General features: G+C 46.1%; 3 protein-coding genes and 1 pseudogene across 3 annotated transcripts; 1 reads left to right on the top strand and 3 right to left on the bottom strand.

Moving 5' to 3' along the window:
• Nucleotides 1-205: 205 nt before the first annotated feature.
• LOC136496174 (uncharacterized) lies at nucleotides 206-3,557 on the bottom strand. Its single transcript, XM_066491868.1, has 5 exons — nucleotides 3,404-3,557; nucleotides 1,428-1,782; nucleotides 984-1,311; nucleotides 655-840; nucleotides 206-533 (listed from the first exon to the last, which is right to left on the bottom strand). Exons 1-5 carry the CDS (start codon nucleotides 3,555-3,557, stop codon nucleotides 225-227), a joined length of 1,332 nt encoding a protein of 443 aa, XP_066347965.1. The 3' UTR covers nucleotides 206-224.
• Nucleotides 3,371-10,161, top strand: LOC136497038 (MICOS complex subunit MIC60, mitochondrial-like). Its single transcript, XM_066492826.1, has 12 exons — nucleotides 3,371-3,652; nucleotides 3,733-3,796; nucleotides 4,921-5,595; nucleotides 6,181-6,267; nucleotides 6,434-6,589; nucleotides 6,810-6,887; nucleotides 7,243-7,335; nucleotides 7,424-7,543; nucleotides 8,388-8,465; nucleotides 8,586-8,765; nucleotides 9,166-9,267; nucleotides 9,714-10,161. The coding sequence occupies exons 1-12, from the start codon at nucleotides 3,642-3,644 to the stop codon at nucleotides 9,942-9,944; spliced, it is 1,875 nt and encodes a 624-aa protein (XP_066348923.1). The 5' UTR covers nucleotides 3,371-3,641; the 3' UTR covers nucleotides 9,945-10,161.
• A 691-nt stretch (nucleotides 10,162-10,852) lies between these two features.
• On the bottom strand, nucleotides 10,853-14,007 carry LOC136497952 (BTB/POZ domain-containing protein At5g03250-like). Its single transcript, XM_066493860.1, has 5 exons — nucleotides 13,807-14,007; nucleotides 13,584-13,705; nucleotides 13,114-13,183; nucleotides 11,674-12,927; nucleotides 10,853-11,540 (listed from the first exon to the last, which is right to left on the bottom strand). The coding sequence occupies exons 2-5, from the start codon at nucleotides 13,658-13,660 to the stop codon at nucleotides 11,007-11,009; spliced, it is 1,935 nt and encodes a 644-aa protein (XP_066349957.1). The 5' UTR covers nucleotides 13,661-13,705; nucleotides 13,807-14,007; the 3' UTR covers nucleotides 10,853-11,006.
• Nucleotides 14,008-18,193: 4,186 nt separating this feature from the next.
• On the bottom strand, nucleotides 18,194-24,017 carry LOC136497665 (15-cis-phytoene desaturase, chloroplastic/chromoplastic-like; annotated as a pseudogene).
• Between the last annotated feature and the right edge of the window lie 2,203 nt (nucleotides 24,018-26,220).

The following is a 26,220-nucleotide window of genomic DNA, read 5'->3' as shown; positions in this document are numbered from 1 at the left end:
TTGAACCTTACTGAGTTACTGTAAGACACATTAAACTAGAGATACTTGATTTGGATACAAATCATTGATCTACTAACAGGCAATGACACCTTCTGTCCAGTGATCACCACCAAATTTATTAAGTCATAAAACTTGCATACAGAAATCTCCAGCAAAACATATCAGCAAGATAAAAACTGATGAAAGCATAAGGATGTCACCAGTTGCCATTTGCAAATATTCTTCTATTCATGGATAAAGAACCCCTCAGAAACGGATGCCATAATATGGCATTCCACATCAGGATACTCCTTCATAATGCTGCAGATCTTCTCGTAGCCATTGTTACTTGGTGAGATGTCATCAGAAATAGTCATTGTCAATCTCCGAAGCACTGTTGCACACCGGAGTATGGCTTCTAGGAAATCAACTTCATCATCTTCACCTTGCAGGCCATCAATTTCAACGACTTCAAGATTAGACAAAGAGACATCTTCACTTCTCCAGTTGATAGGATGTTCACAAGGACAATTTACTGGGCACGGCACTCGTACCTGAAAGAAAATTGGAGTACAGGATCAACAACCAGAATACGTAACTAAAGGACAATTCATTGCTATCTAAACTCAGTAGCCAACCAGAATACAAGTACATGATCAACAATCGAATGATTACCTTGTCACGTTTTAGGACCACCTTAAGTCTTTGCATAATTGATCGAGTCCGAAGCAGATACAACATCATTGGTCCAAAAGTATGCCCCTCTATTTCGAGATCCAGCTCTAAAACAGTAAAAACAGCCACTGGAAGACGAGCTATCAGCTGTGTAATGCTCCATTCTGCATCCAGAAGACCATTTGACTGCATTCAACAAAGTGAGTGTCCAATGTTATCAATACAGGAAATTTTCAGCACACGGAGAAAACCATTTGGCTGCATATAATAACATAAATAATTTCGGTATAAAAGTTTGGAAGAGAAGCCTAGAAAAGTAGCATACGCACATTAGCAGAACTCATTATGGTCAGCGAGACGACATGAAATTCATCTAGCTCACGCTCCCTTATGCTCACGAGGCGCCATATCTGTCCGAACCCAACAGTAACGCACGAATAAGAGCAACCCCATCTGAGTTTCTTCACCATTGGGGCCGAGAAGGACAAGCTGAAGCCTTTGGCAATATCGACCTCCAGTGTCACCTCCTTAAGCACTGGGGTCGCGATGTCAATGCGGCATATGTCATGAATATTTATCTCCAAGCTGAACTCCTCAAGCGACGACGAGTGAATAATCACCGTGTCAGCATGTCTGAGATCGCTGACGTTCAGCCGCCTGTTCGGCTGGGGCTGGCTGGCTGGGCTGGCCAGCCCCCTCACACGGACACTGTTTATATGAACAGTGTTTTTGCTACCACAGTGTTTCCTTCCACCCAAATCAGTGAGCCGTACTTTTTCAGGATGCGCACACATGGGCAGAGGGGGAGCAGGGCGCCAAGGTCGATGCAGCACGATTGCAGGTGAAGGCTCTTGAGCGCAGTGAACTCACCGGACTGTGGCAAAGTAATTGGGAGGCTGCCCATCAACTCAAGACTAAGGTAGGAGGTGCGCTCGAAGCAAGGAAGCTCGACGGCGTAGTCTTTTATGGGGTTGATCATCACAGAGATGATGAGTTTCTCTGGCAACACAAGTGCAGCGGAGCGGAGAAGCAAGGATACGTCCCCACCCCAGTCTTCTTCCATCCAGCCCGACGACAAATTGATGTCGAGGGGGTCCACCGAGGAACGAGAAAATGGGAATTTTACCGCTAAGGGGGTGGGCTTCGCCTAAATGCCATTAATTTTATGGGCTTCGTTGAAATGTCCTTATGAAATAAGTTCAACACGCTATAATGCTATTTTAAGTTTTAAGTCAACTTTAAAAAAAAATCAGCCAAAATTTTAGCCTTCAGTGACCATTTTACCCATGAGCTCGTTGACCTATGCCCTGCGCTCTCATCTCTCCCCCTCTCGTTGTTCTCTCGCTCGAGTGAAAGGCGCCGCCACCCTAGGCCGCCCCCACCCCCGTGCCGCGCCCCGGGCCGAGCCTCGCCGCTGCCATCCGCCCCCAAGACGGCTCCCTGCCCCAGGCGAAGGTTAGCCCGCCGGCGCCCTGCCCCAGGCGAAGGTTAGCCCGCCGGCGCCACCATGAGCAGGTTCCCACTCTCCCCGTCGCTGGATCTGTGGCCGCTGCTCCTGACCGTCCGAGTGCTCTTCCCCAGGCAAAGGCGGCCCCAGCCAAGCCGCCAGGCCAGGAGTATGTAAATTACACTCAAGAGGATTTATTGCAATTTAAAATAAGAGAATATCTGTCAAGTTTATTTTATTCTAAATCCATCATCACTTTCCTAGCATGAGCATTCAATATGCTAGCGTTGAATGACTATGAAAACCAATACCTCTGGATTTACCTTCGGTGCCACGCCTAACACGTGCCACCACGGGCTACAATCGAGGTGCATATATGACGCGTTTTAATGTCAGCAACTCTAATAATGAAGAACAAGCAAATCCTCTTCGCCACTTTACCACCTTGTGGATTGTTGATGGTCGTGGAGGTCGAAGCCCTCTTCATTGTTAGGGAGTGAAGTAAATCATATATGACAATTTGATCATAAATGGCTGTTCTCAGCAAATGGCTTATCAAGAGAGAAGAAAACAAAGGTGACAACATGCATACCATAGAGAAATAGAGAAGAAGCCGTACATGATATAAAAGGTAGTGATATGCTTGAAAGTGGTGAGGATATTTTGGATGCGGATGTCGACCCTATTTGGTATGGCTCTTTGGCTGGGTGGGGGTTGTCTCCTCCCCGATCACGGTAGCGCTACTATTCGCTACTATAGCAAGTAACCGTTTTCACTCCTAAGACAAAAAATGAACCGAGAAAAAGGAGCCAGTGGAGCCACAATATCTAGCTCTGCCGTGCTATAATATCGCTACATTGTTTTATAGTGACGAGGTAGAGCAAAAAAAAAACTACACCAAACTACCTAAATAATGAAAAGGACACCAGCATGGCAGAATTAGCAAATATGGATATCAATGATGGTCAAGAGCTTAATGCTAATGTATTCTTCCAAACTATTTTTGTCATGTCACATAGCTAAAAATGCAAAAAGGCCTAATATGTATGATGAGAGACTTTTTTTTTAATAAATTTTTGTATGGTATATTGTTAGTACTGTGTGATCGGTGAGGTCGCATTTGAGACTGTAGAATTATAACTTTCCATTTCATATGCAGCGTTTTACTATTCTCTTCTATTTTAGATATTTTGTTGGAACACAATGAATAATTATAGAAATTTTACAAGAAGCAGTTCATTTTCATGTAATAAAGACACAAGAATCACTAAAAATTCTAGCATTCCATTCCAGGGGCCTAACCTTGAACTATCCCCAACTTCTTCTCCAAGCGTTCGTTCAGGAAGCTGTCCGGCGACGCGCCGCTCTCCCCCTTCGCCTCCCCTCCCCTCCGCCGCCTCCTCCTTGCCGTCGCGCGGAACGGGGCGGTGGCCGTGCAGAGCGATCGGGGCCGCATCGCTCGACTGCCCCTCCGCCTCCTCATCGTCACCCCAGCGGCGAGAAGAACAAGGGACGGTGGTCTCCAGTGACATCGCCCATCATGCTGCGCCGGTACGGGCACTGACTCTGGTCTCAACCCACCACACCCTAGGGTTTCGATGCCTAATGCTCTGTTCTTCCTGCCATTGCAGGTGCATGTGGGATCTGCGCCCGCTGCGGTCTCTCGCGAGGGTCCCCAGACCGATCTCCGGCGAGGTAGGCGGTTCCGTTCCCGTTGGTTGGTTGTTCTCGTTGTTGTTTGTTATGTTAGAAGATTGGTTTTCCGTTTGAGCTTAGTCAGGAGACTTTTTAATTGGTGAATTAGCTAGGTAGATTGCTGCTGCCTTCATTAGTTTGGAAATGCTGCCAAGGCTGGTAATTGTATATGGTGTAACGGTAGGGAATTCTAGAGTTTCCACATTTTGAGATTGAATTAAATAAGTAAGGATTTTTTGGAATACAATGCTGTGATGTTGTGACAGGTGTGCTGATACCTTGTTCACCTGTCTGAGAAAGTTCCAGGATTTAGGGTGATGAGGGGACTCAAGCTAATAGTAATGTCTACTTTTTGGTTATGAAAGTAATATCAATCCCATTTCATGTTTGGTTCAGGTATTCAATATTGAGATACTACCTCCGTCCACAAAAGAATGCAATTCTCGCTTTTTGAGAAGTCAAACCGTGTGAACTTTGACTAAATTTATATAAAAAACTACTAACATTCATGGTACAAAACAAGTATCATTAGATTAGTTATAAAATATATTTTCATAATACATTTATTTAAAGATATAAATACTAATACTATTTACTATAAACTTAGTCAAACTTGAGTTAGCTTGACCGGCATGGATCCTATAATTGCATTCTTTCGTGGACAGAGGGAGTACATAAGTTCCTGTCATAATGGAGTACTATTAGTGACCGACGTACTGATCTCCACGCAGATTATTGAGATGCTTTATTTAATCAGGAAAACCTATTTTCTATGAGAGTTTGCAGCTGTTCCCTGCTGTGCCTGATTGTTGTAATGTTATTGGTTCCTGTTTAGTAAGCTTTGGATGGAGTTATTTTAGTTGTGATACTTAAGCTCATGTCACAATGGAATGCTATATCCCACTTGGATTGGAGTCGTGTTACATATGGCCATGTTGTTTGCTGGTTAATCCTAATGAGGTTGGAGATTCTTTTATCTTAGTATGCTATGGCCAGTTTTTTTCCCCCATGTAGGGTACCAAATATAATCCTGCTGTAATTATTTTTCCCACTGCTTTGATAAAGCTTGTCTAGATAGTATATGTTCAGTCTTCAGTGGAACTGACATGACCTATCTGGTCCAGAGTCCAACATTCCTTAAATCTAGAAGCAACTCGACAAAGGCATCTCCAAAGAATTCTACACAGAATGCTGCCCCAGGTCCTCAAGGACAACCTTCTCAGTCGGGAAGTAATGTTTCAAAGCTTGTTCTTGGAACTCTTGTGGTTGGTGCAGCAGCAATGGGTGCACATCAACTTGGTTATATAGATCTTCAATTTAAGGACAAGAAATTGCCTTTTAGCTTAAAGAAGGAAGATGCTGTAAATGTGTATGAAGATCTGAAGGTTCCTTCTGAACAGAAGGTTGACCAGACACAAAACGTGTCAGGACCAAACACTGAGATTGTTGAAGAGGGTAATAATGAGGCTAATACTCCAAAGGATGTTCGAAATGACGGGGTGGGGGCACCAGAGGTTCCAACCAATGGGGATCAACCTGTTCCTGCAGAGGAAAAGAAATCAGAAACCCTATCCCATGAGACACATCCAGTTCCAGATGAACATGGATCTGATACTAAAATGCCATCTGAAGATTCTCCAGCAGTTGAGCTAAAGACAGTTCCCATCGATGATAATGAATCTGGTGAAGTTCCTCATGAACAGCAAACTGATAAGATAGACAGCACAGTTCCTCCTGTACAGTCAACCCCAACAACAGTTAGTACTTATGATCACCCCACAGATCCAGATGGACCAAAGGTATATTACATATATTCCTCTGTGATCCTTGCTTGCCTTCTTATCATAACATTTGCATGTTGATCGGTAGAGGATAGTATCTTTGTTTCCTAGTTCCAAATTGGCATTTGAACAAATTCTGAGTGTAACATGGATTCTACATCAGGTCCTATTGGTCTTATTAAATTCCTAAAAATTGCAAATGAAATTCTCTTGCAGTTTGGTTTACATAAATCAGTGTAGGTAGGCCCTACATAGTGTGCATGTCCCACGGTTTATTGTTGCATTGATGCATCTATGTTTGTCTATGAATACCTAACTTGACCAGGCAGCTGGCACTCTTGAACAACATTTTGATTGTGAACTGGTTTTGATTTATAGGACTGTTAATTTGCGTACTGGAGCTGTTTGTTTTTGTCACAGGGATCCCCCACACAGTTTAGCTTTACATTGTTATAAACTATTTTATTTCTTTGTCATCACTTCAGCATCCTCCATCTGTAGTATCCATCTAGCACAAATGTTGAAACTCTTCTATATTACTATCCTGCTTTCTCAATGGTTGATGATGTTGTTTCTGATTATTGAATCGATCCTTGTGTGTAGGATCTCACTGGAGCTGTTGCTGTTGAACAGAAATCTCTTGCTGAGACATATTTACTGCAAGATGAACCTGATGTTTCAAAAGATGCAGTAAGTTCAATGTTGAATGTGGTAATGTTTTTAGACTATAACAATATGATAAATGATTTTCTATGGGCAAAGAGGTCTAGAAATAACTTGATGACACTTAAATGACAATTCTTCCATGTTATTTACTTGATTGTCCTTTTTTCTTTTCTTTTTCTGAAAAAACCAGACCATTAAGGAGAAAAGAAGTGATGAAGTTGTTCGTGAAAAAACTTCTGAAGATGGTAAGACTGTACTTGATATCATTGAGGCTATTCATGCTGCCGAAAAGAAGCAGGCAGATGTAGATGCATACATGTATTCAGAAGAGAGAAGAAAGTTGAAGGTGTGCTATTCATTTACTTTTTTTTTTTTTGCTTATCTATGGTCTTTATTTGCTGAGGATATAAGGTTCAACACTAGTTTACCTTTGTGGTTTACACTATTATTTTCCTCACTTATATTAATGCCCATAGTTATTGTGGATTTTAAGCAGTACACAAACCTTTCCCTAAATTAGGCATTGGATAGTATTGTTTTATGCGCTATGCTTTGCATTTTCTCAGGAGAAGTATGAAAAGGAGCTGAAAGACACCAGGGCTAGGGAACTAATGTATGCAGAGGAGGCAGCAATTCTCGACAAGGTATGATGTAGACATGATTTGATCCATAATATGTTTCCTTAGATTTCAAAATGTACGAAATACTACTTTTAGTGCCTTTAACTAAAGCTTTGGTTGTCATAACTTGTGAAATTAATTAGTATAGCTATATCATGTGAGGCTCTGTTTTCCTGTGGCAGTCTGGATACTTTTGAATTCTTCTTTTTAAAAACACCACAGTTTAAAGCAAAAGTGCATAATATTCTCAGTACGATATGCATGGTATCTTCACATTATTCAATGTAGGCTAAAATTATATATGAATCTTTTGTTTGCATTGAATTTCTGATAAACTATTTACTATTTTCATGTTTTTCAATTATCTTGCTGTTCTCAGGAGCTAAAGAAAGAGAAACTGAAGAATGCTGCTGCAATAAAGGAACTGCAAGAAAAGGCTGAACAAAAATTGCAGGATGAGCTGCAGAGGAAGGTGTGTCAGATTCGATAGATGTTTAAGTTCTCTTCTCTATATATTCTAATTCATTAAGTAACTGAACTTAGTACTACTGATTTAACAGGATGAAGAAACAAGCCAACAAGTTGAGAAGGCTCAAGAGATAGCAAAAGCTGAACTGGCTGCAGCTATTGCAAAAGAGAAAGCATCCCAGATTGAACAGATCGCTGAAGCAAACCTCAATGTAAGGACTTAATGCAATTTTGTTTAGGGTTGCACTCTAAATGGCTATTAGAGGTTTTCATGATGTGAACTAGCTTAAAATGCATGTCGGGCCTACTGGCACTGTGGTGCCTCTCAAATTGGCTTTGCACCTCTGTTTTGCAAAATGGAGGCCTGTCTAACTTAAATGATTTGGTGCACATGTGGTTGTGAACTCCCTGATTTAGAGTATTATGTACTGTTTTGGATTGTACTGACTACTGAATACTAGTAGTGGCAGTTTCTGCCCTTGCTGCTTCCCTATCACTCACTTTTCCCTTTGAATGTTCCTGTCGCCCCATTCTTAGCCAGTGATGCTATTAGGATGAAGCAGACAATGACTGGATGTCTAAAAACATTTTTTTTTTTTGGTTCATCTATAAGAAGGGCAGGCCTGGTGCAAGCGGTAGAGTCTTACCGCCTGTGACCGGAAGGTCCCGGGTTCGAGTCGCGGTCTCCTCGCATTGCACAAGCGAGGGTAAGGCTTGCCACTGACACCCTTCCCCAGACCCCGCACAGAGTGGGAGCTCTCTGCACTGGGTACGCCCTTTGGTTCATCTATAAGCTGCATTTATACTGATGTACGTTCAGCATTTCTGACTCTTTTTCTATATGTCATAATATATGTCTATGATGAACACAGATCCTCGACCACTCAAACACTGCCCAGATGTTATATCCAGCAAATCATTATTACGGCCAGCAAATTTGATTATATATGTTTGCTGTGCCAGTATATTATATCTTAAGCTGCTAGAAAAACAAGTTATGCATAATTTCAGCTTGCTTGCACTTGGTTCTAACCTTATTTTGTGCTTTGATTTCAGATTGATGCACTGTGTATGGCATTCTATGCACGATCCGAAGAAGCTAGGCAGAGTCATTCAGTTCATAAGCTTGCTCTGGTAAGTTAACTTGAATCCCCTTATGTGCTTGCCTCCAAGTTCTAACTATTGAAAGCTTTATGGTCAACTTATCCTCTCTTTTCATGTATCATAATGACAAAATTCTTAATTTACATGCAGGGCACTCTTGCTTTGGAACACGCTTTATCCAGTGGATCACCAATCCGGTCAGAAGTGGAGCTATTGCGTAAATCTGTTGAAGGCATTGACAAGGATTCACTGTTAGAATTGGCTCTTTCGTCGCTCCCGGAAGATGTTTTAGATTATGGATCAGATACACGGATGGGGTTGAAGCAAAAGGTATGCCCATTCTTTGTGATGCAATGGATGAAGGCACCTGTTCATACTCTTATTGAGTATGTGACACTATACTAAAATATCAAGCTATTTCTGTGTAAGACAGCATACTTTATTATTCTGAGTGGATTATGGAATTTAGAATACTTACAGTTAAATAGAATGTATAATATTCCCTATGACAATATGCTTAGTTGCTTACTATGCATTGAGCAATTGTTATGAAAAAGAAATGCATAGATTTTGGTTTTTTGAGCCCTGACCAGTTCTAGACTTCAATTAGCATAAAAAGAATGCGAACCACAATTTTTTCTGTGCTTCTTGTCATGAATGCTTGTTTAAAACCATCAGTTTGGCTACCCAAAAGCTAAATGCCTAAATTAGTATATCTTTTCTCGTGCAGTTTAACTCCTTGAAGGAAACTATCAGACATTTCAGCCTTCTACCAGCAGGTGGTGGTGGAATCCTGGCACATGCTGTTGCTCGTGTTGCTTCTTCAATCAAGGTAAATGCTAAGGAAATCATTTCTTTGACCAGTTTGATAAGTGATTATGCAATTGCAAGTTCTATATCGATGTTCCTGATTGCTGTTATTGCTGTTCCTGGATCTTTTGATCAAGAATCATCTAATGATATGCTAATACTGAAATCTATAGGGTATCTCATTTCTACTTATAGGACAGGTACTGTGTTGTGTCACTGCCACCACTTCTGGTGGCCCTAGTGGGCCTCTTGGAGTCTTAGTACCTAGCTGTAGTTGTTATCCGTTGGATTTTCATCCTGTTCGCTTGGTCGTATTTGGCTTATCAACCATGGCTTATCAGCCAACGAACAGTATTTTTTTCTCACATCAAACCAGCCAACAATACTTTCAGCCATGGCTTATCAGTCAAACAAGCCCAAACGAACAGGGCATTTAAACTGAGTTGCAATCATTCCATTTGTTTTCAGATTAAAGGCAATAACTCTGGAGATGGCATTGAGTCTCTTATAAACAAAGTAGAAAGCTTGATTGTGGATGGAGACTTGAGTACAGCAGCTGATGCCTTGGAGCAAGGGTTACATGGAACTGAAGCAGAGGAGATAGCTACCGAGTGGGTGAAGCAAGCCAGGAAGCGGGCCATTGCGGAGCTGACACTTGCGCTCCTTCACGCTTGTGCTTCTTCGACCACGTTCTCATGATTTTGACAAGTCATTTTTTCCTTCCTTTTGTTCGACTGGATTTTGCCGGTTTCAGTACTCTATGCAACCGCATATTTTCCCCAGACCATGTTGAAAATGCGTGGATGGTGAACGAGAAAATCAGATTACAATACTATAGGAGCCACTCGGTCTCAAAGTGGGCCCCTGCCTAACTTTCCTCATGTAAACAGAGCTAATAAGTTTTGCCTTGTAGCTACTTGCTGTTTTTGACATTGTAGTGGCCAGTTAAAGCAATGATTTTGGTACAATTGCTGAAGGATTATTTGTAGGTATAGCCATGGGCAGTTCTACAAGGGGTCAGTGGTGCCAAATAAAGAAGTTCAAAATTTTTAGTGCCAAATACAGAAGACTGATTCGTTTCAGTGTCAAATAGATAATTCTCTCTATATATTTTTGCTCATGGTAGGAACCTACTCCTACAGTTTCGTATACAGGTCCCGTTCGTTGGTCTGAAAACTTGGCTGAAATTGGCTGAAAACACTGTTCTGGCTGAAATATTGTGAGAGAAAAATATTATTCCGATTGAAAAAAGAAGCCGAACAAGTCAAGTTTCAGACCAGCCAAACAGCCCCACATAGTGGACGAAAGAACCCTGGGAAGCATCTCAACATTACCTGATAAGAAATTTACAAACGTTCTATAAAAACTTTCAGCAAACCGGTTGGTCAGGATGTCCGGCCTGCACTCTCGCGTGCGGAGTTCGAGCCTCCACGGTTGCGCTCGTTCGCCTGCCGGATTTAGAAAAATCCCCTCGCCTGTCCAGAGTTTTTCAAAGCTCGGGTTAATGAACTGGCCCACTCACAGGGTTTTTGTTCCCTGTGGGCGGGACACGAGATTCAGGGTTTTCTCGACCTACGTGAAAAGATCTTCTTCCTTAAGCACAAAGTTGCGGGGTGTCTGCCCACCGTAAGCCGAGTTTTTTTTAACAATGAGCTTTGTACCTACGAGTAATATCATCATCAAATCTTACTGCTACATCACAAAAAAAATAATTAATGCACGTCTAAACGAATGCACGCCTAAACTTTCTTCCTTGTATTATTAACACCCGAAATCGAAGGACTTGCGCCTCTTGCCGCTGGCGCCCGGCAGAGGCGGCGGCTGCTGCTGCTGCCGCGACGACGACGACCTCCCGCAGAGCCCGAGCTTCCCTAACAGCCGGCTCAGGGCGCTCTTAGGCTTCCCCTTCCCCGGGCGGTGGATCTCCGCCACGCTCATCGCAGGCGACGACGGATCGTCGTGCCTGGCCGCCGCGAAGCCGTCCTCGTCCGTCGCGAAGCCGTCCTCTTCCGTCGTCACCTCGGACCCGGCCGCGAAGTCCAGATCGTCGTCGGGCCTCCGCGGCAGCACGCAGTTGTCGGAGCTGGAGCCCTGGTCGGCGTTATCCGACACGAAGAACCACCCGGCCAACGTGGTGCGCAGCCGCAGCTGCTCGAAGAAGAGCACCTGCACCACCACCCGCAGTGGCAGCCGCTCGTTCTGTGCCGCGTGCGTGCACGCCTCCAGCGACAGCTTCTGGCAGTTCATCAGCCGGCACAGCTGCTCCCGCTCCGAGTCCGTCAGCCACGGGTGTGCCTGCATCGCGCCACGCACACACACACAAGTGTACGTTTCATCACATATTCACACGATCATTATTCAGTCGATTCATTCAAGGCTCAGGTGCAGCAGGCAGATCGATCAAGAACAATGGTGAACTGTTTGTTACCTTGAGGTAGATATCAATGGCACGGTAGAGGCCGTCATCGATTGCCCGGGCGTAGGCTGGGACGAGCGCGGCGATGGTGTGGAACTTGGAGGGCTTGAGGTTGGCCTCCGTCCCGACCTCAGCGAGGTACCCGTCGACTAGCTTGGCCACCGAGCTGACTGGCATGAGCTCGGCCGGCGGAGCGTCGACCAGCTGTCCCTCGTCCGTGCTCTCCGGCGACGCGGCGAACGCAGGCGGGGTCGTCACCATGAACTGCTCCAGCATCCGCTGAAAGCTGTCCACGTCGTAGAGGGTCTCCGCGGAGTACCCGGTGTTGGGTATCAGCAGGTCCCCCAGCGCGGCCTCCTCCAGCTGGTTGCCGGCCCTCCTCTCCAGCGCGTCCCGGCACGCCGCGGCGGCGTGCAGGACCGTCGCGACGCGGAGCAGACCAAGCAGGAACCGCGTCGGGGTGACGCTCTTCTGGACAGGGAGCAGCGCGACAATCTCCTCCAGGAGTGTTCTCTGGTCGCCGGCCGAGAGCACGGCCGCGGTCCCCGACGCTCCGGCTCTGCCGCGGCTGCTGCCGTCGCTGTTGTCTCCTCGCCGCCTGAGCCCGGAGAGGTGGCACCTGGCGTAGTGCATCAGCGAGCCGGCGACGTTCTCGGGGCTCATGCCCCTGGACCGCACCGCCGCGATGAGCCGCTTGTATACGGGCAGCCCGAATGAGGACGCCTGCTCGTACCACCAGTCCGCGCCCGGCGACTGCGGCCTCCCGGCGGCGCCGATGCCGTTCCAGATCGCCGTCTCCTCGAGGCTCTTCGCCGTGAAGTACTCCAGCATCGGCCACCCGGAGAGCGTCGGGTCGGCGCAGGCCTTGTCCGCCAGCGAGTCGATGCACCGCGGCAAGATGAGCAGGTCCTCGGCGGCAGGGAGCACGGCGTCGTCGTCGCACGAGTCCAGCGCGCGCACCGTGTCGTCCCAGCCGGCCAGCACCTCGGACAGGAACGACTCCGCCTGCTCCACCAGGTTCCCTTCGCCGTAGTCCTCGGTCATGGCGAGGTGCTCCGCCGCGCACCGCAGCAGCACGACGTTGCCCGCCTTCAGCTCTGTCTGGACGTCGTAGCAGAACCTGGCCGCCAGCAGGAACGCCTCCGCCCCGCCGGGGACGTCGTCCAGACGCACGGTGCACGGTTTGCTGTCATCGCCGCCGTCGTCGTCGCCGGTGGACTCGTTCACAAGCTTCTTCAGCGTACCGCTACGGCTGATCAACGGCATCTGAATGATGCAGATGGGATTTAGTTGCACCTTGCACGTCGTCAGCATACGAAAAACGTGCATATTCGAAACTTGCAAGTTATCTGACAGTGTAAAAGCATGTCATCACATCACATAGATTCATGTCCTGGAATTTTAATTCATTCCGTGGGGCAAATATCCTCTAGCGTTGAGAAATGAGAATACCTTGTGGAGGTGGAAGGACATCTCTCCTACTTGGACAACCACATCGCTTGCAAGCTCCGTGATGCAAGTCCTGCAAGAGCTCCAAGGTGTACAGGGGAGGTACCAAAGATCAGTGGTTCAGAAATATCTTTGTTGTAAGGTTTTCAGAAAGGTGTTATCTGAACTTGAAAAAAACGGAAAACAGGAACAAAACCAGGACCTATTTGTATTGTATGATCCAAATTTGGTTATGGAATTAGGATCGGTAATTAACTACTACTACTACTACAAGATCATCGATCCTACATGGAAACTTTGATCAGATTATAGCATGATGAAGACAACGGATGCAATTAAGAAATTGTAACTATGCCGGCGCTGCAACTAGAAACAAAACAAAAGTAAAAAAAAAACAAATAAATCCGCAACCGATCTGCATGCCGACGGGACGGTGGCCATGGATGGCTGGGGATAGGAAATGTAGGACGTACCAGGTGTTAGGGTCCTGGAACTGGAAGCAGTCCGATGGCTTCGATCCGATCACCCTGGTCGCCGCCGCCGCCGCCATGAACTAGGCGTTCGGTTCTTCCCACGGACGATCCGGGAAGCGCAACTGCGCAAGGATCGATGGATCAAATCAGGCGGCGCGCCCAATGTGCGGCCGGGCCGGGCACGGCGAGAATCCGCGAGAACTGTAAGTGTACTACGACAAACCTATCGTGTGGTCTCGGTCGGTCGGCCGGCCGGCCGGCGAGTGTCGCCTGCCGATTGGCGGCCGCGTCCGGCACCACGTGACTCAGGCGGAGGCTTGGAGACGGGCGGGCGGGAGCTGGGAGGACGTCGCAACTCGCAACGCACCGCGCGCGCACCGGATCACCTGAGGACCGAGTCAGGACGTGCGCGACGGGGGAGCGGCCGAGGCGCCGAGCGATCCCAATTGACTAATTTAGGGGGGAATTCCTGTTAAAAAAATCGCAATATCCTGTGTCTCTGAAAAAGTTCAGCGGTCTTCAGCATCACTGCTCTAACTTTTTCGTGCCTTCCATGCCACTTCCGTCAGTTTGGACGCTAACGCCGTCAAACTACAGGTATGAAAAGACGGAAAATACTCTTAAGTCTAAATATGTCATTAATTTTTTTAAGCATCTTAATGACTTCAAATAGAAAAACTCAAAACTAGAAAGTTGTAGATCTCGTCGAGATCTATAATTTTCATATAAATATTATTTTTATTTAATTTCACAAAAAAATAATATGATTTTTCTAAGATATATTAATCATATCAAATCATATTTTGTGGAATCGTAAATGAAATAATTTTTATGTGAAAATTATAGATGTCGACGACATCTACAACTTCTAGTTTGAGTTTTTTCATTTGAAGTCGTTAAGATGCTCAAAAAAAATTAATGACATATTTACACTTAAGGGCATTTTCGTCTTTGCACATCTGCAGTTTAACGGTGTTAAAGCCCAAACTGACGGAAGTGGCATGGAGGGCACGAAAAAGTTGGAGCAATGGCGCTGAAGACCGCTGAACTTTTTTAAAGGCACACAAGATATTACGATCTTTTTTAATGGCACACAAAGAATTGTCTCCTAAAAGTAGGATCAATAGTTACATGGTCAATCTTAAAGTCTAAAATTGGTCAATTGAGCCGAAACCTATTGGCCTGATGGGTAAATGTGATGATCTAAGATGGACTTGAGCAAGGCTAGAAACATGGTGGAGATGATGATAACCATGTGCTCAACAGGGAGTTGCAAGGATTTGGAAGGAGTTGTGTTGATAACCAAAATTGTCCTTTTTTTCTAGTAGAGCTCTAAAAACCCCTGCTATTCGTTAATTTTTTTGTTAATTTTATGAAGTTGTCAAAATGTTAAATGGATTTCATCATTGCATTTTTCTCGTTGAGATGATAAAAAAATATATAGAATGTCCAATGTTACACCCTCAAAAATGTTCCATGATTGAAAGTTTCGACCCATGTCGGAAGTTTCGGTGCCGGTGCAGGTGGCAGGCCGTGTGTCGGCCGTGCTTGGCTTCTGCGGTTGCTGACGTTGCTTCACCGATCACCTCGCCAGGCCAGACTCCCGCCGACTAGTCAGCACTCGACACTGGACACGCCTGAATGGTGCTCCAGTCTAGTGCACCCCACTGCAACACTGGTGAAGCTAGAGGAAATCCAGGGAGTGCACTTGTCTTATGGGTGCATAGAATTATGCCATATGGTACATATATGGTGAAGACGCAAATCTCCAGCATGCCTACGGGGACGCCCACGGACCCGGCAGTGGCGTTCGATAACCAGGCCACCACGCCAGGCGGGGACCCAACGCCGACCGCTTCGGAGGCGGCCCGTCGCCTAGCCAAGTTCGCGAATGACGTCCAAAAGAAGCGGCCTACACCTCTCATCAAATCGCCGCCAAAGCAGAGGCCGCCGGCAAAGAAGGCACCCATTCCGACACGAAGCCGTCGCATCGCGGCGCAACAGTTGGGACACATACCGGTGTCCAAGAGGGGAGAAGTGATCGCCATGAAGAGGTTGGGCTTCACGCACCCCAGCGCCCAACCATCCTCTGGGCAAAGGCGCGACTACGATGCCTTCTTCAACAGGGAAATGACGGATCAGGAGGTCGAGGCCTTGGACAACCTCTTCCAGGCAAACAAAACACGCGCCGGCAAGACGACTCGCCGGCCACTCGCCGCGGTGGCCTAAAACTTAGGCCCCACAACAACCGGTTGTCCTGCTGCTATGGATAACACAACTGTATTGTCATGGAATGTGCGCGGCCTTAACGCGCGAGCAAGGCGGGATGCAGTACGTACGCTGATTGATGATATAAGGCCATCCATAGTATGCCTTCAAGAAACCAAGCTCGACCTCCTGTCATTGCAGTATGCCCGTTCACCCGTGAGGTATGGTACTATGTCCTGCAAGCGCTTGGGCAACAAGTTCCACCAGTCTCCCAAACGACGCTCTCCTGGTGGCGCCGATTGCGGTCAGTGTGCACCGGCGATCGGCGAAACGGTATGGACTCCCTCTTCGCCCTCGTCTCCTGGCAACTATGGAAGGAACGGAACGCAAGATGTTTCCGGGAATCGACATCGTCCGTCGGCGACCTACTGCACATCATCAAGAACGAAGCCGACCGATGGATTCAGGACGGAGCAAGCGGGCTACGTGCGCTAGCGCAGGGCTAGGTCCTTGTCAGGATAGACATGGATTACGGTGGTTGTTTTTTCCATAATGTAGCGTCCGCAGGAAACTAACTAACGGCCGGGAATGCAACTCTTGTACTATAAACTCTTTCTTTTAATACAATGATATGCACACTCGTGCGTATTCGAGAAAAAAAAAGAAAATTTGATCACTATAACTGATTTTGGGTACATAGAATTATGCCATGGGGGTACATATATGATGAAAATTTGATCACTGTAACTATTTTTTGAATTTTTGGGGTGCCTTTGCACCCCCTACTGACACTACAGCTTTGCCCCTGCACTGCAATAAGCACTACTATTTTATTTATTTATTTATTTATTTTGCTAGGCACGGGAAAAAAGCTGGGCCTTAAGCAACTAGTACTGTACCAGGCACGGTTGCTAAAGCAGGTCGGCCTGGAGTAAGGTTGGGCCCATGCTGCTGCTCGGCCCATGCAAGTAGCATCTGGGCTCACTTTCCGTTTCCGCGAACGGACAGGGGTGCTGCAGGTCGGGGCGCGCCGGCGTGCTTGTCCTCAGCCGTTCATCTCGGCTCTGGTGTGTCAGCTCGGCGCGGAGAGTGACGGGCGTGTTCGGACGCGCACGTTCGTCTGGACGTTCGGACAAGAAAGATCTTTTTGTTTTTGGCTAGATGCATACAGTTAAAGACTTTTGTAAGTCCCTCCTTTGTAACTTTGTAAAATTTATAAAATGAAGTGCTCTGGAGATCTCCCCTACTGTTTTTGCCTTTAAAAAAACAAGAAAAGGTATATTGTTCTGATGCTTTCTTGGTCCAGTTACACCACTTCATTCAGGTAGATGTAGGTGCTGTCTGGTTTCACGTTTTTCTGCGTTCGCGTACTGAGGCCTCGTTCACTTTGCAAAAAAAAAAAAGTAAACCTGATGAATAGTACAACTTTCGTCTTATTTGGTAAATATTGTCCAATCGTGGACCAACTAGGCTCAAAAGATTCATCTCGTGATTTCCAACAAAACTGTGTAATTAGTTATTTTTTTACCTACATTTAATACTCCATGCAAGCGGCTAAAAATTGATGTGATGGAGAGAGAGTGAAAAAACTTTTAGATGACATCTAAACAAGGCCCGATTGAGCGAGATAACCAGGATAAACCTGCAGAACACCCCACGACGGCCGCGCGACTTGCAGTCGCCCGTGGCGTGGAGTCCGATGAAATGAACTAGCGCCTTATTAGCGCTCTGTTTGTTTGGGCTCGTTTGACTGATAAGCTATGACTAAAAGTACTATCGCTGGTTTGATGTGAGAAAAAAATTTGTTCACTGACTGAAAAAATACGGCTTATAAGACTAAGCGAACAGGCTCTAGATCCTGCGATTCCCAAAACACGGCCTCCGAGCCGCGCCGATGCGGCATCGGGGAACCAAACAGGGCTGTAACATCAGAGGCACACATCCAGCTTGCTGGATGCCAGTTGCCAGATAATAAACACTCCTATATAGACCCCGTTCGGCTTGCTAAAACTTGACTGAATTGGCTGAACAACACTGTTCTGACTGAATTGTTGTGAGAGAAAAACACTTTTTTTGACTGAAAAAACAAGCTGAATAGTACGGATCATAAGGTAAGCCGAACGGAGCCATAGTATAGTCCAGTACAAACAGATAAGAGAAATGTGACCAGTGATAATATCTGGGTTCAAAAGAACAATTATTGAGACGCTGGGAATGGGAGGAAAAATATCTTGACGGCCAAAGTCCATTCCGCACCTCCCTGTGCTTAATACTAACCAACAAGATAAACGGCACACAGCTTCGGGATTGTCTATGTTCAGTGACTGCTACAGCAGCTCCTGATAAAGTTCAGGGAGCAGTGACCACCAAAGGTTTGCTGACCAAGCTTACATCAAGCACAATGGACAAATCTTCCTATGTGGGATGAATTAACCGATTGATAGGAACCATCATCTGAAAGTGCTACAACACAATATCTCTCTGAGATCTCTTTATCGCTTTTGCTTTCCCAAAGGTCTAACAATTGCTATGCATGTCCTTTTACATATATATTTTTTCCGAATATGATATCAACTACAGTCACAATTCAACTCTAAAGAATTGTCAAAGGACCATAACAGGTGTCTCCAACATGACCATTTGGTGGGTTCCCATGAAAACAAAATAGGCGATAAGATGGCACCGAGTGGGGATGACGATAGCTAAACTAACTACAACTAAGATGGGACAGGAACTTCTTCCGATTGTAGGCTTTTCTGGCTCCTGAGAGCGAGCCTGCTATAATCCTGAAAGCAGTAAATGTTAATTCATTAGACGCAAAACATGTATCATACTGAAATGAATTCAACAACACAGCAAACTGATGCTTTTATGTACAACCAGGACCATGGTGAGTATTTACCTGCACTATAGACTGGGCGCAAAGCTTCCCGGATAAAACTGCACCTTCCATGGAAGCCAAGTATTTCTGCTTTGTGTAATCACCAGCCAGATAGAAACCTTCGATCGGTGACCTTTGGAGAGGTCGGCAAGGCTCACAGTTTGGGACAGTTTTGTAAACCGATCTGTCAAAGCAAGCCAGAATACGAACACAAGGAAACAACACATAAAACTATCAGAGCTTGAGCTATTTATGATTATCTATCAGGAAGGGTCTTTGGCAAATATCCTCACCTCGGTGTCTTCACAACATGATACTTAAGAATCTTTGCTTTATTCTGATCGGCATCAATTTCATCAGGAAATAACTTGGCTAGCTCTTCCATAGTTGCATCGATGATTTCAGTGTCACTTCGACCAATCCATTCGTCAGCAGGAGCAAAGACCAACTCCAGCATTGAACGGTTTGGATCATAGTATTCCTGTAAAGAATTAGAAAAACAGAAGGAAAGAAACAGGTGAGTGTGCATCCATGTCATTTGCTACCAAACATATCGTGATTCATACAGACATGTTCACCTTAATACATCTATGTGCGCACATGACTAAAATTCATAACGCGCAAGATATTTATATTTCCACTTAATAATGAATTCCTTCTAAATCACATAAGCCATAGGACCTTTCATTGTAGTTAATAAAGTAAAATTCAGGTGGATGACACATGTTCCCTGAGGCCCTAGAAACAATGACGATATAGCATGCTAGTGATTATCGAATGATGATAAGCTCCTCAAGTTAGTACCTTGCAGGTTACTGACATGTCTGCATAGACACTTAAAAGTGAACTCCTGAAAAGAAAACAAACAAGGCATACAGTATTTAATACCGAACATGGACACTCAAACATGAACGACAGTGCAACCAGAATAGCACATAAATATCTTGATAAATAATCATAATCAAGATTTACTGCACAAAAAATGCATGAACTACAGCTAGGAGAGATACCTGCTGAAAAGAAGATGGTCATATGTGTTTTTCAGTTTTCTGTCAAACCTGAGGTATTCAAAACAACAGAAATTCTCAGCAAAGCTTCAGGAATGTCTTGAGGAACAAGCATAACCAGACAAGGGAATCAAGTCATTTCCAATTCAGAACCAAATATTTCAATCAACTAACCATATATGAACATTGATAACAGGAACTCCCACCAACTTCTCCAGCTTCTTGAAGTAAGTAATTTCACTCCACTCTTGAGGTACAAGAAGCTTGAAGATATCAACTAAATACAAAGACTAGTCAGTTAAATTGAATAGCTGCACAGGAAACAAGGTTTATTCTTTATTGGAAACAAATCACACCTGGTGTTGCACAAACATAAGCATCTCCAGTTATTTGAGTTCCATCGCTAAGTGCGAAGTGTTTTACAGTTCCATCAGGATTCAGCTCTATCTTCTTAATACGAGAATTCAAGCGGACCACTCCGCCCCTAGACCGAATGTGATCAACAATAGGCATGCATAGCCTTTCAGGTGGACTACCATCCAAGAATGCCATTTTGGAACCATGCTTCTCCTGCGCATTTACACAAAGTAATCTTTTCAAAGACTCACAAGGTATCTTAACGTTGCAGGTACATATTAGCATTTTCTCAAGTAAAAACAAGAACATAGACAAGAAAATAAGAATCGACATATGTAGGCTATTTCTCCAAACCGAACAGGCAAGTAATATATTACACAATTAAATAAAGCAACAGCAGCTATACCTGAAGAAATCTGTTCAAAGCAATCAAAATGCACTGCATAGATAGCTCATCAGGATTTATGAAATTGAGTGCCTTGGACATTGCAATAAAAACTTCATCGTTCACCCGATCAGGAACACCCTGTGCTGATCAAATAATTGTATCAGGCACCACATGAGACCATAAACAATAGAAGGATATATTACCATCTGTATTCCAAATGGCAAAAGTAAAACCAAATCTGAAGAACACTGTATGTGTATATCAGTTAGCACCCAAAAAAATTCTTTGCATTTTTTTTCATTTCGGCTACAATGCTGGACCTAAAGGGATGAAAATCGCTGGACTTTACTGGAACAGTTAATGCAACTATAAGCATTGCATTGCTCAGCCTAACTTTGCACAGAAAGGGGTTTACAACAAAATATAAGAACGGAACTTGAGCATATGAAGCATTTCCGTTTATGGATCTAACTATGCTCCTTCCAGAAGATATGGCAAGAATGGAAAATTACTGGCAAACTACAAGCTCTCTAATATTGATGAGATGGCAAAATGTTTTCTACACAGAGACTAGTTTAATCAACACATTTAAATCGTACCTGCTTTTTCATCCATTCTGAAACGGTTAAGCCATCTTGAGCTTCAACATAGGGTTGACCACCCACCATTGCTGGCAGAAGTCCAATTGCAAACTTCACCTTCTCCGGCCAGGTAAGCATTTCATTGTTTCTCAGTATGGCCCATATCCCTGTTAAAAGCACAATAGTGAATCATAGTATGGCATCAATTATCAGAGTTAAGCTCAACGGTAATGATGTAGTGTTATTATTGCCACTAATAAACCCCCCTAATGATGTCCATATATTAGCAAAATGAAAGAACCTGTTGCGCTAACTCCAAATTGTTTATAATCTTACCGTTTACAGGTGCTGGCAAAGTTTCTGGGAAATCAAACCGGCTGAATTCCCCTGGCTTGTTTGGCATGGCAAATATCATGGAGTGTTCTTTCCACTGCAAACGATCCTCAATTCCAAGCTCACCAAACAGATTCTGTATGTTGGGATAAGCTCCAACTTAAACCAAAAATCCAAAATACATGGTTACATACACGTACACAATGTGTCATATATGCTAGTAAGGGAATAGTAGCAATCCAGTGCTCAACTGCTCATGTGGACAGAAGAACATATATTCGACTATGGCATTATGGATACGATGTCCAATGGGTCAACATGGTTTAGGTGACATTGAAACATGTGCTGCTGTATGTTTTAGTAGTCTGCAAACTTTTCAGGCTATTTTGTCACTACTAGTAACTTAACAAAGTCCCTTTCTCAATAATGATTTTGCACAGATATTTACAAATTGTCCTTGAAAGAAACTCCTGCGACATTAGGAAAACGAAAATTAAAAAGTAAGATACAAGAAAAGAGTGCTTTAGAAGTTTGTGCGATGGTGTGCCTCAACAGTTTGTTAATATTTTTTTGAACAAGTAACAGTTTGTTAATATGTGTAGAAACCATCATATTAACTGTATTTTTTCTGATAGTTAAGCCTAGCTGCTTATCTTACTTTCAGCTTTTACTATTCACTGTCTAGGTAGTTTCAGGTGTCTTAGCACCTAAGTTTGGTATCTACTTTATGCAGTAGAATATGCTAGAGTAGGTGGCTGTCCACTTTGCTATATAAGCAGTGGCAGACCATCTTGTATCCCAAGTCTTGTAATTTCAGTTTCAATCCAAGCGGCCTAGTGGCCAAGCTGCCCTCTAGGCTTTACCCCAAATCTGAGATCCATTTTGTGTATGTCTGGGCAACATTTTCTAATAGAAATAATCAAGAACATCAAACATCATGAAGAGAACCTTGAGGACCAGAACTGTAACTTACAAAAGATATGAAGCCCAGTCTCGTACCAATCCCCATCTTCATCCTTCCAAGCAGCTATCTATCAATGCGTACAAAAAGAATCATAAAGGAACAAATGATGAAAACAGTGAATGAGAGCAAATCAGAGAGTGGCAAACAGTCATGCAAGTATCTATCAGACCTTTCCGCCCAAAACATCTCTTGCCTCAAGCAATATGGGTTTATGGCCAGCATCTGCCAGATACTTCGCCGTTGATAGACCAGCCAATCCTGCAAAAGTGACACAACAAATTAATAAAGCTAACAGCCAATTAGAGTTTCCCTCGAAGTTCCCCAACTTACAAAGGAAAATAACATCTGTGAAAACATTAATCACGAATTCCGTCAGACCTGCACCAGCAATCACGAGACAAAGGAAAATAACATCTGTGAAAACATTAATCACGAATTCCGTCAGACCTGCACCAGCAATCACGACCTGCAACGGTTTACTGGGGCGTTCGCTGTTTCTAAAAAACGAAGAGAGAGCTGCCCAGCTTCCAAATAGTTTATTGTGCTTTCTAGTGGAGGTCTTGGAAAATCCTTGCAGGCAACCTGCAGAAAAGGCAATCAATTATGATTTCACAAGAAACACAGTGAAAGCATCGAAAAAGTGAAAAACAAAAAGATGAACCTGCAAGGCAGCATGTCTACGGTGTGATCTCCTTCCTTTATTCCTTAAGACAAGTTTTTTCTCGGCAAAGCTCGAATGGTGAGTACTCGCAAAACATCTCTGAGGAAGTTGTCCCACAAAAGGTCTTGCTTGGCTAGCTCCAGTAATGTTCATAGATGATAGGCAGCCAGTGTCCATGATGAAGCAACTCTTGATGAAGTGTGGTCAGCTCCGCTTCAATCAATAGGCACAGGCAGACTACTGCAAATTCAAGAGGAGCCATTAGACCCACAGTTCATGAAGTCCTTTAGAGTATCGTGAGTAAACTGATCCAGGTTGCTAAACAGTAAATACTAATGAAGTCACTCTATGCTGAGAACAATTGATGGATTAATTAACGAGGCAGAAAAAAAAATAGCATGATCCGAACCAAGTTCCAGATAACTTTGTAGCACCACCACCTCAGATTAAACAAGCAGCATCGCCCCTCTAGGTTCTACACTGTACACTCTACACTATCTCGTCCAGTCCCTACGCCACAGTTTCTATCAGACCACTGCGCCCAACAATCGCAGCCTGCTCCATGTCAGTCCTAGACCAATTACAAATTCCCCGATGCCTTCAAAGCCTAAGAGCCCTAAGAAATTCCCCATTTCCACAGCCTGTTACTAAATGAGAAGTGTTAGTGGGTCGCAAGGCGCTAGACGCCCCATCCCCCATACGGAACCGGATCGCGCGCTGGCCGCGTGATTAAACAGAAACGCAGTGTGAACGGACTCCGGTTGGAGAGAGAGAGAGAGAGAGAGAGAGAGAGAGAGAGAGAGAGAGAGAGAGAGAGAGAGACGGAGGGGGCTACTCACCGGAGGAGAGGAGAGGAGAGGAATGGGAGGCGGCGGACTTGGCGAGGGTCGTGGAGGCGGGGGAGCCCAGTTGCGAGGAATTGGGTGTGTACGTGGGCGATGATAACGGGGAGAGGGAGGCGACCTCCGCATTTGATTGGGGCGGTGGAAAGGGACAAGCGCACGACGAGACGAGACCGGGGTGAGGAGGATGCGGTGGTGGAGGTGGAGGATGCCTGCCTTTTGGCGCCTGGTGCGCTCTACGTTTCAGTGGTATATACCGTTACGGCGCTACCATCCGATAATATAAAAAGAGTAAAATGCATCATGGTCCTTAAATTATTACGGCCTTACCGTCTAGATCCTCAAACTAAAAAAACAACTATTTGGGTCCCTGAACTATTGTCGTCATACACCAATGGTCCAAAACCTGCCACGTCCGCACACAGCATCCAAAGTGGCGGTGCCACAGTGGCAGCTCGACGACGTGGCCATGCTATCTTCTAAAAAAAACCTGCCTCCTCGTCCATATGTTGCTCCCTCGTCCGCATGGCATGGCGCCTCGCCCCTCGCCCGCCTGGCGGCGGCACTTGCTCGTGCGCCCACCTGGCGGCTGCGGCATCCAGCCCGTGCTCGCTTGCCACGCACAATCATGGAGATTGCTGCCGGCAGCACGGAGGTGGCGGCTGCGAGGACACGGCGGCGGACAGAGCGCCGCTGCCTAGGCACGCACGCCCCACGGCATCCACGGCAAATCGCGAGCTCGAGCCCGGCGGTGGCACATCGTGAGCTCGCGCCCAGCAACCATGGCGAACGTGCCCGCGATGAGAGCCATCGGCGAACGTTACCTGCCCATCCTCACACAAGCACTCGATCTGCGAAATGCAAAGCAAAGATCGATCACATTAGTCAGGTCAGGTGACACCAGGATGCTAGCTGGATCAGGTGCAGGTTGTGGTTCCTGGACAGAGCTTTCCTCATGTCGGAGACAACGGTGGCGTCGTCCATGAACTTGACGCTGATATGCACCTCTCTCGCCACCTCGCGGAGCTACAGCGTGATCTCCTTGTCACTCTCTCCGAGGCCGACGACGCTGAAGGAGTCTGGGACGCGGTACGAGTGGGAATGCAGCTGCCTCCTCGTCCACTTGTCCATACCGCTGATGGTTGGGAGTCTTGGCTGGGCGTACTGGCCGGAGGCCACGACAACAGGGTCGAACACCTCTTCCGCGATGACCACCTCGCCGTCACAGTCGATCACCATGTCTCGACGAGCACCTTACCGTCCAGCGCATCATGCCATCGTCAGCTATGCGCCGCGCCACCAGGCCGACGTGCAGGACCTTGGTGTTGAGCCTGACGACGTCGTTCATGAGCCCGAACGCATCACAGAAGTCCCTGATGTACCTGAGGTACTCGCCGTGACCCGGGTACCGGCGGCGGCGGGCTTTTCAACCAAGGCGGAGCCAATGGCTACTAACCAGGCATACCCGGTCATTCCTTGTTTCTCCAGGAAGAATCGGAACGTGAAGTCCCAATGCGAGTAGTTACCCGGGAACCTGCCCTTGCGCTCCTTGCTCAACGCCGGGATGGAGTCGGAACTCGGAAGTCGGAGAAGCCCATATGCTATCCCTAGGCACGTTGAGGCGGAGACGCCGCTGTGTGCACGTCGGCAGCGTCGACACCGAGAGGATCGCTGGCGTCGGTCTTCGGGTTGTATAGCCAATGCCCGCTGCTGCCGCTCTGCTCCATGACCGTGGCCCTCACGGGCGGATACCAGCCCGGAGACGTCGGTGCTGACCACGCTTCCATGGTTGCGGCCCTGCAAGGGCGACGGCACCTTCGTGGCCCGCCTCGACGCCGCCCGGATGGAGAGGAGGGACTTGGGAGTGAGTAAGAGTACGTGGCAGGGTTTGTTTTAGAAGGTAGTATGGCCACGTCGTCCAGCTCATGGCGGTGAACTCCTTCTCATGGCGGTCCTCAACGAGGACGACGCGCGGCGCCCGATGCCCCGCGGGAGTTGCCTCAACACGTCCCGGACCAGCGGCAGGCTCGTCGGGCGAAGACGAGCTTGGAGCTGCCTCATGGGCACCCTGAAGTGCATCTCGTACATGGCTGGCACGTTGGGGAGCAGCACGGACACCTCGACGAAATCCAGCAATAGATTCTCTCGGAGAGTTGAGGTAGGAGAGCAGAGCACGATGTCACCGCGGGAGACGCTGAGGGAGGCGAGGCGGAGGCAGAGCCTGTGCGTTTGTGAGACTATGCGTTTGCGAGACTGCGACCAGATGTAGACGGTGCTGTATTTGCGCCGAGCCTGGTGCAGTCTGGCCTCCCCATCGTGCAACACCTTCCGGCAGCAGCTCGATGCGTTCAAGAGCAGCGGCAGCGTGCCCTCGTCACGGAACGCCAGGAGAAGATCGGGGAACGCGACGAGGTT

Source organism: Miscanthus floridulus, chromosome 12 (assembly GCF_019320115.1).
Source record: "Miscanthus floridulus cultivar M001 chromosome 12, ASM1932011v1, whole genome shotgun sequence".
In the NCBI taxonomy this organism is placed as follows: Eukaryota; Viridiplantae; Streptophyta; class Magnoliopsida; order Poales; family Poaceae; genus Miscanthus; species Miscanthus floridulus.
The sequence above is the reverse complement of the archived record's forward strand: the minus strand, read 5'-3'. Positions and strand labels throughout refer to the sequence as shown.

Coding starts and splice junctions, on each gene's coding strand:
- LOC136496174 (XM_066491868.1), bottom strand. CDS start 3,557: ATGCGGCCCCGATCGCTCTGCACGGCCACCGCCCCGTTCCGCGCGACG. Junction 1,783..3,403: donor GAAGTTGGGGATAGTTCAAG/GTTAGGCCCCTG, acceptor CCACCCCCTTAG/CGGTAAAATTCCCATTTTCT. Junction 534..654: donor TGGTCCTAAAACGTGACAAG/GTAATCATTCGA, acceptor ATTTTCTTTCAG/GTACGAGTGCCGTGCCCAGT.
- LOC136497038 (XM_066492826.1), top strand. Junction 3,797..4,920: donor CCAGACCGATCTCCGGCGAG/GTAGGCGGTTCC, acceptor TATCTGGTCCAG/AGTCCAACATTCCTTAAATC. Junction 7,336..7,423: donor AGGATGAGCTGCAGAGGAAG/GTGTGTCAGATT, acceptor CTGATTTAACAG/GATGAAGAAACAAGCCAACA.
- LOC136497952 (XM_066493860.1), bottom strand. CDS start 13,660: ATGGCGGCGGCGGCGGCGACCAGGGTGATCGGATCGAAGCCATCGGAC. Junction 12,928..13,113: donor TGTCCTTCCACCTCCACAAG/GTATTCTCATTT, acceptor TGCATCATTCAG/ATGCCGTTGATCAGCCGTAG. Junction 11,541..11,673: donor CCATTGATATCTACCTCAAG/GTAACAAACAGT, acceptor GGCGCGATGCAG/GCACACCCGTGGCTGACGGA.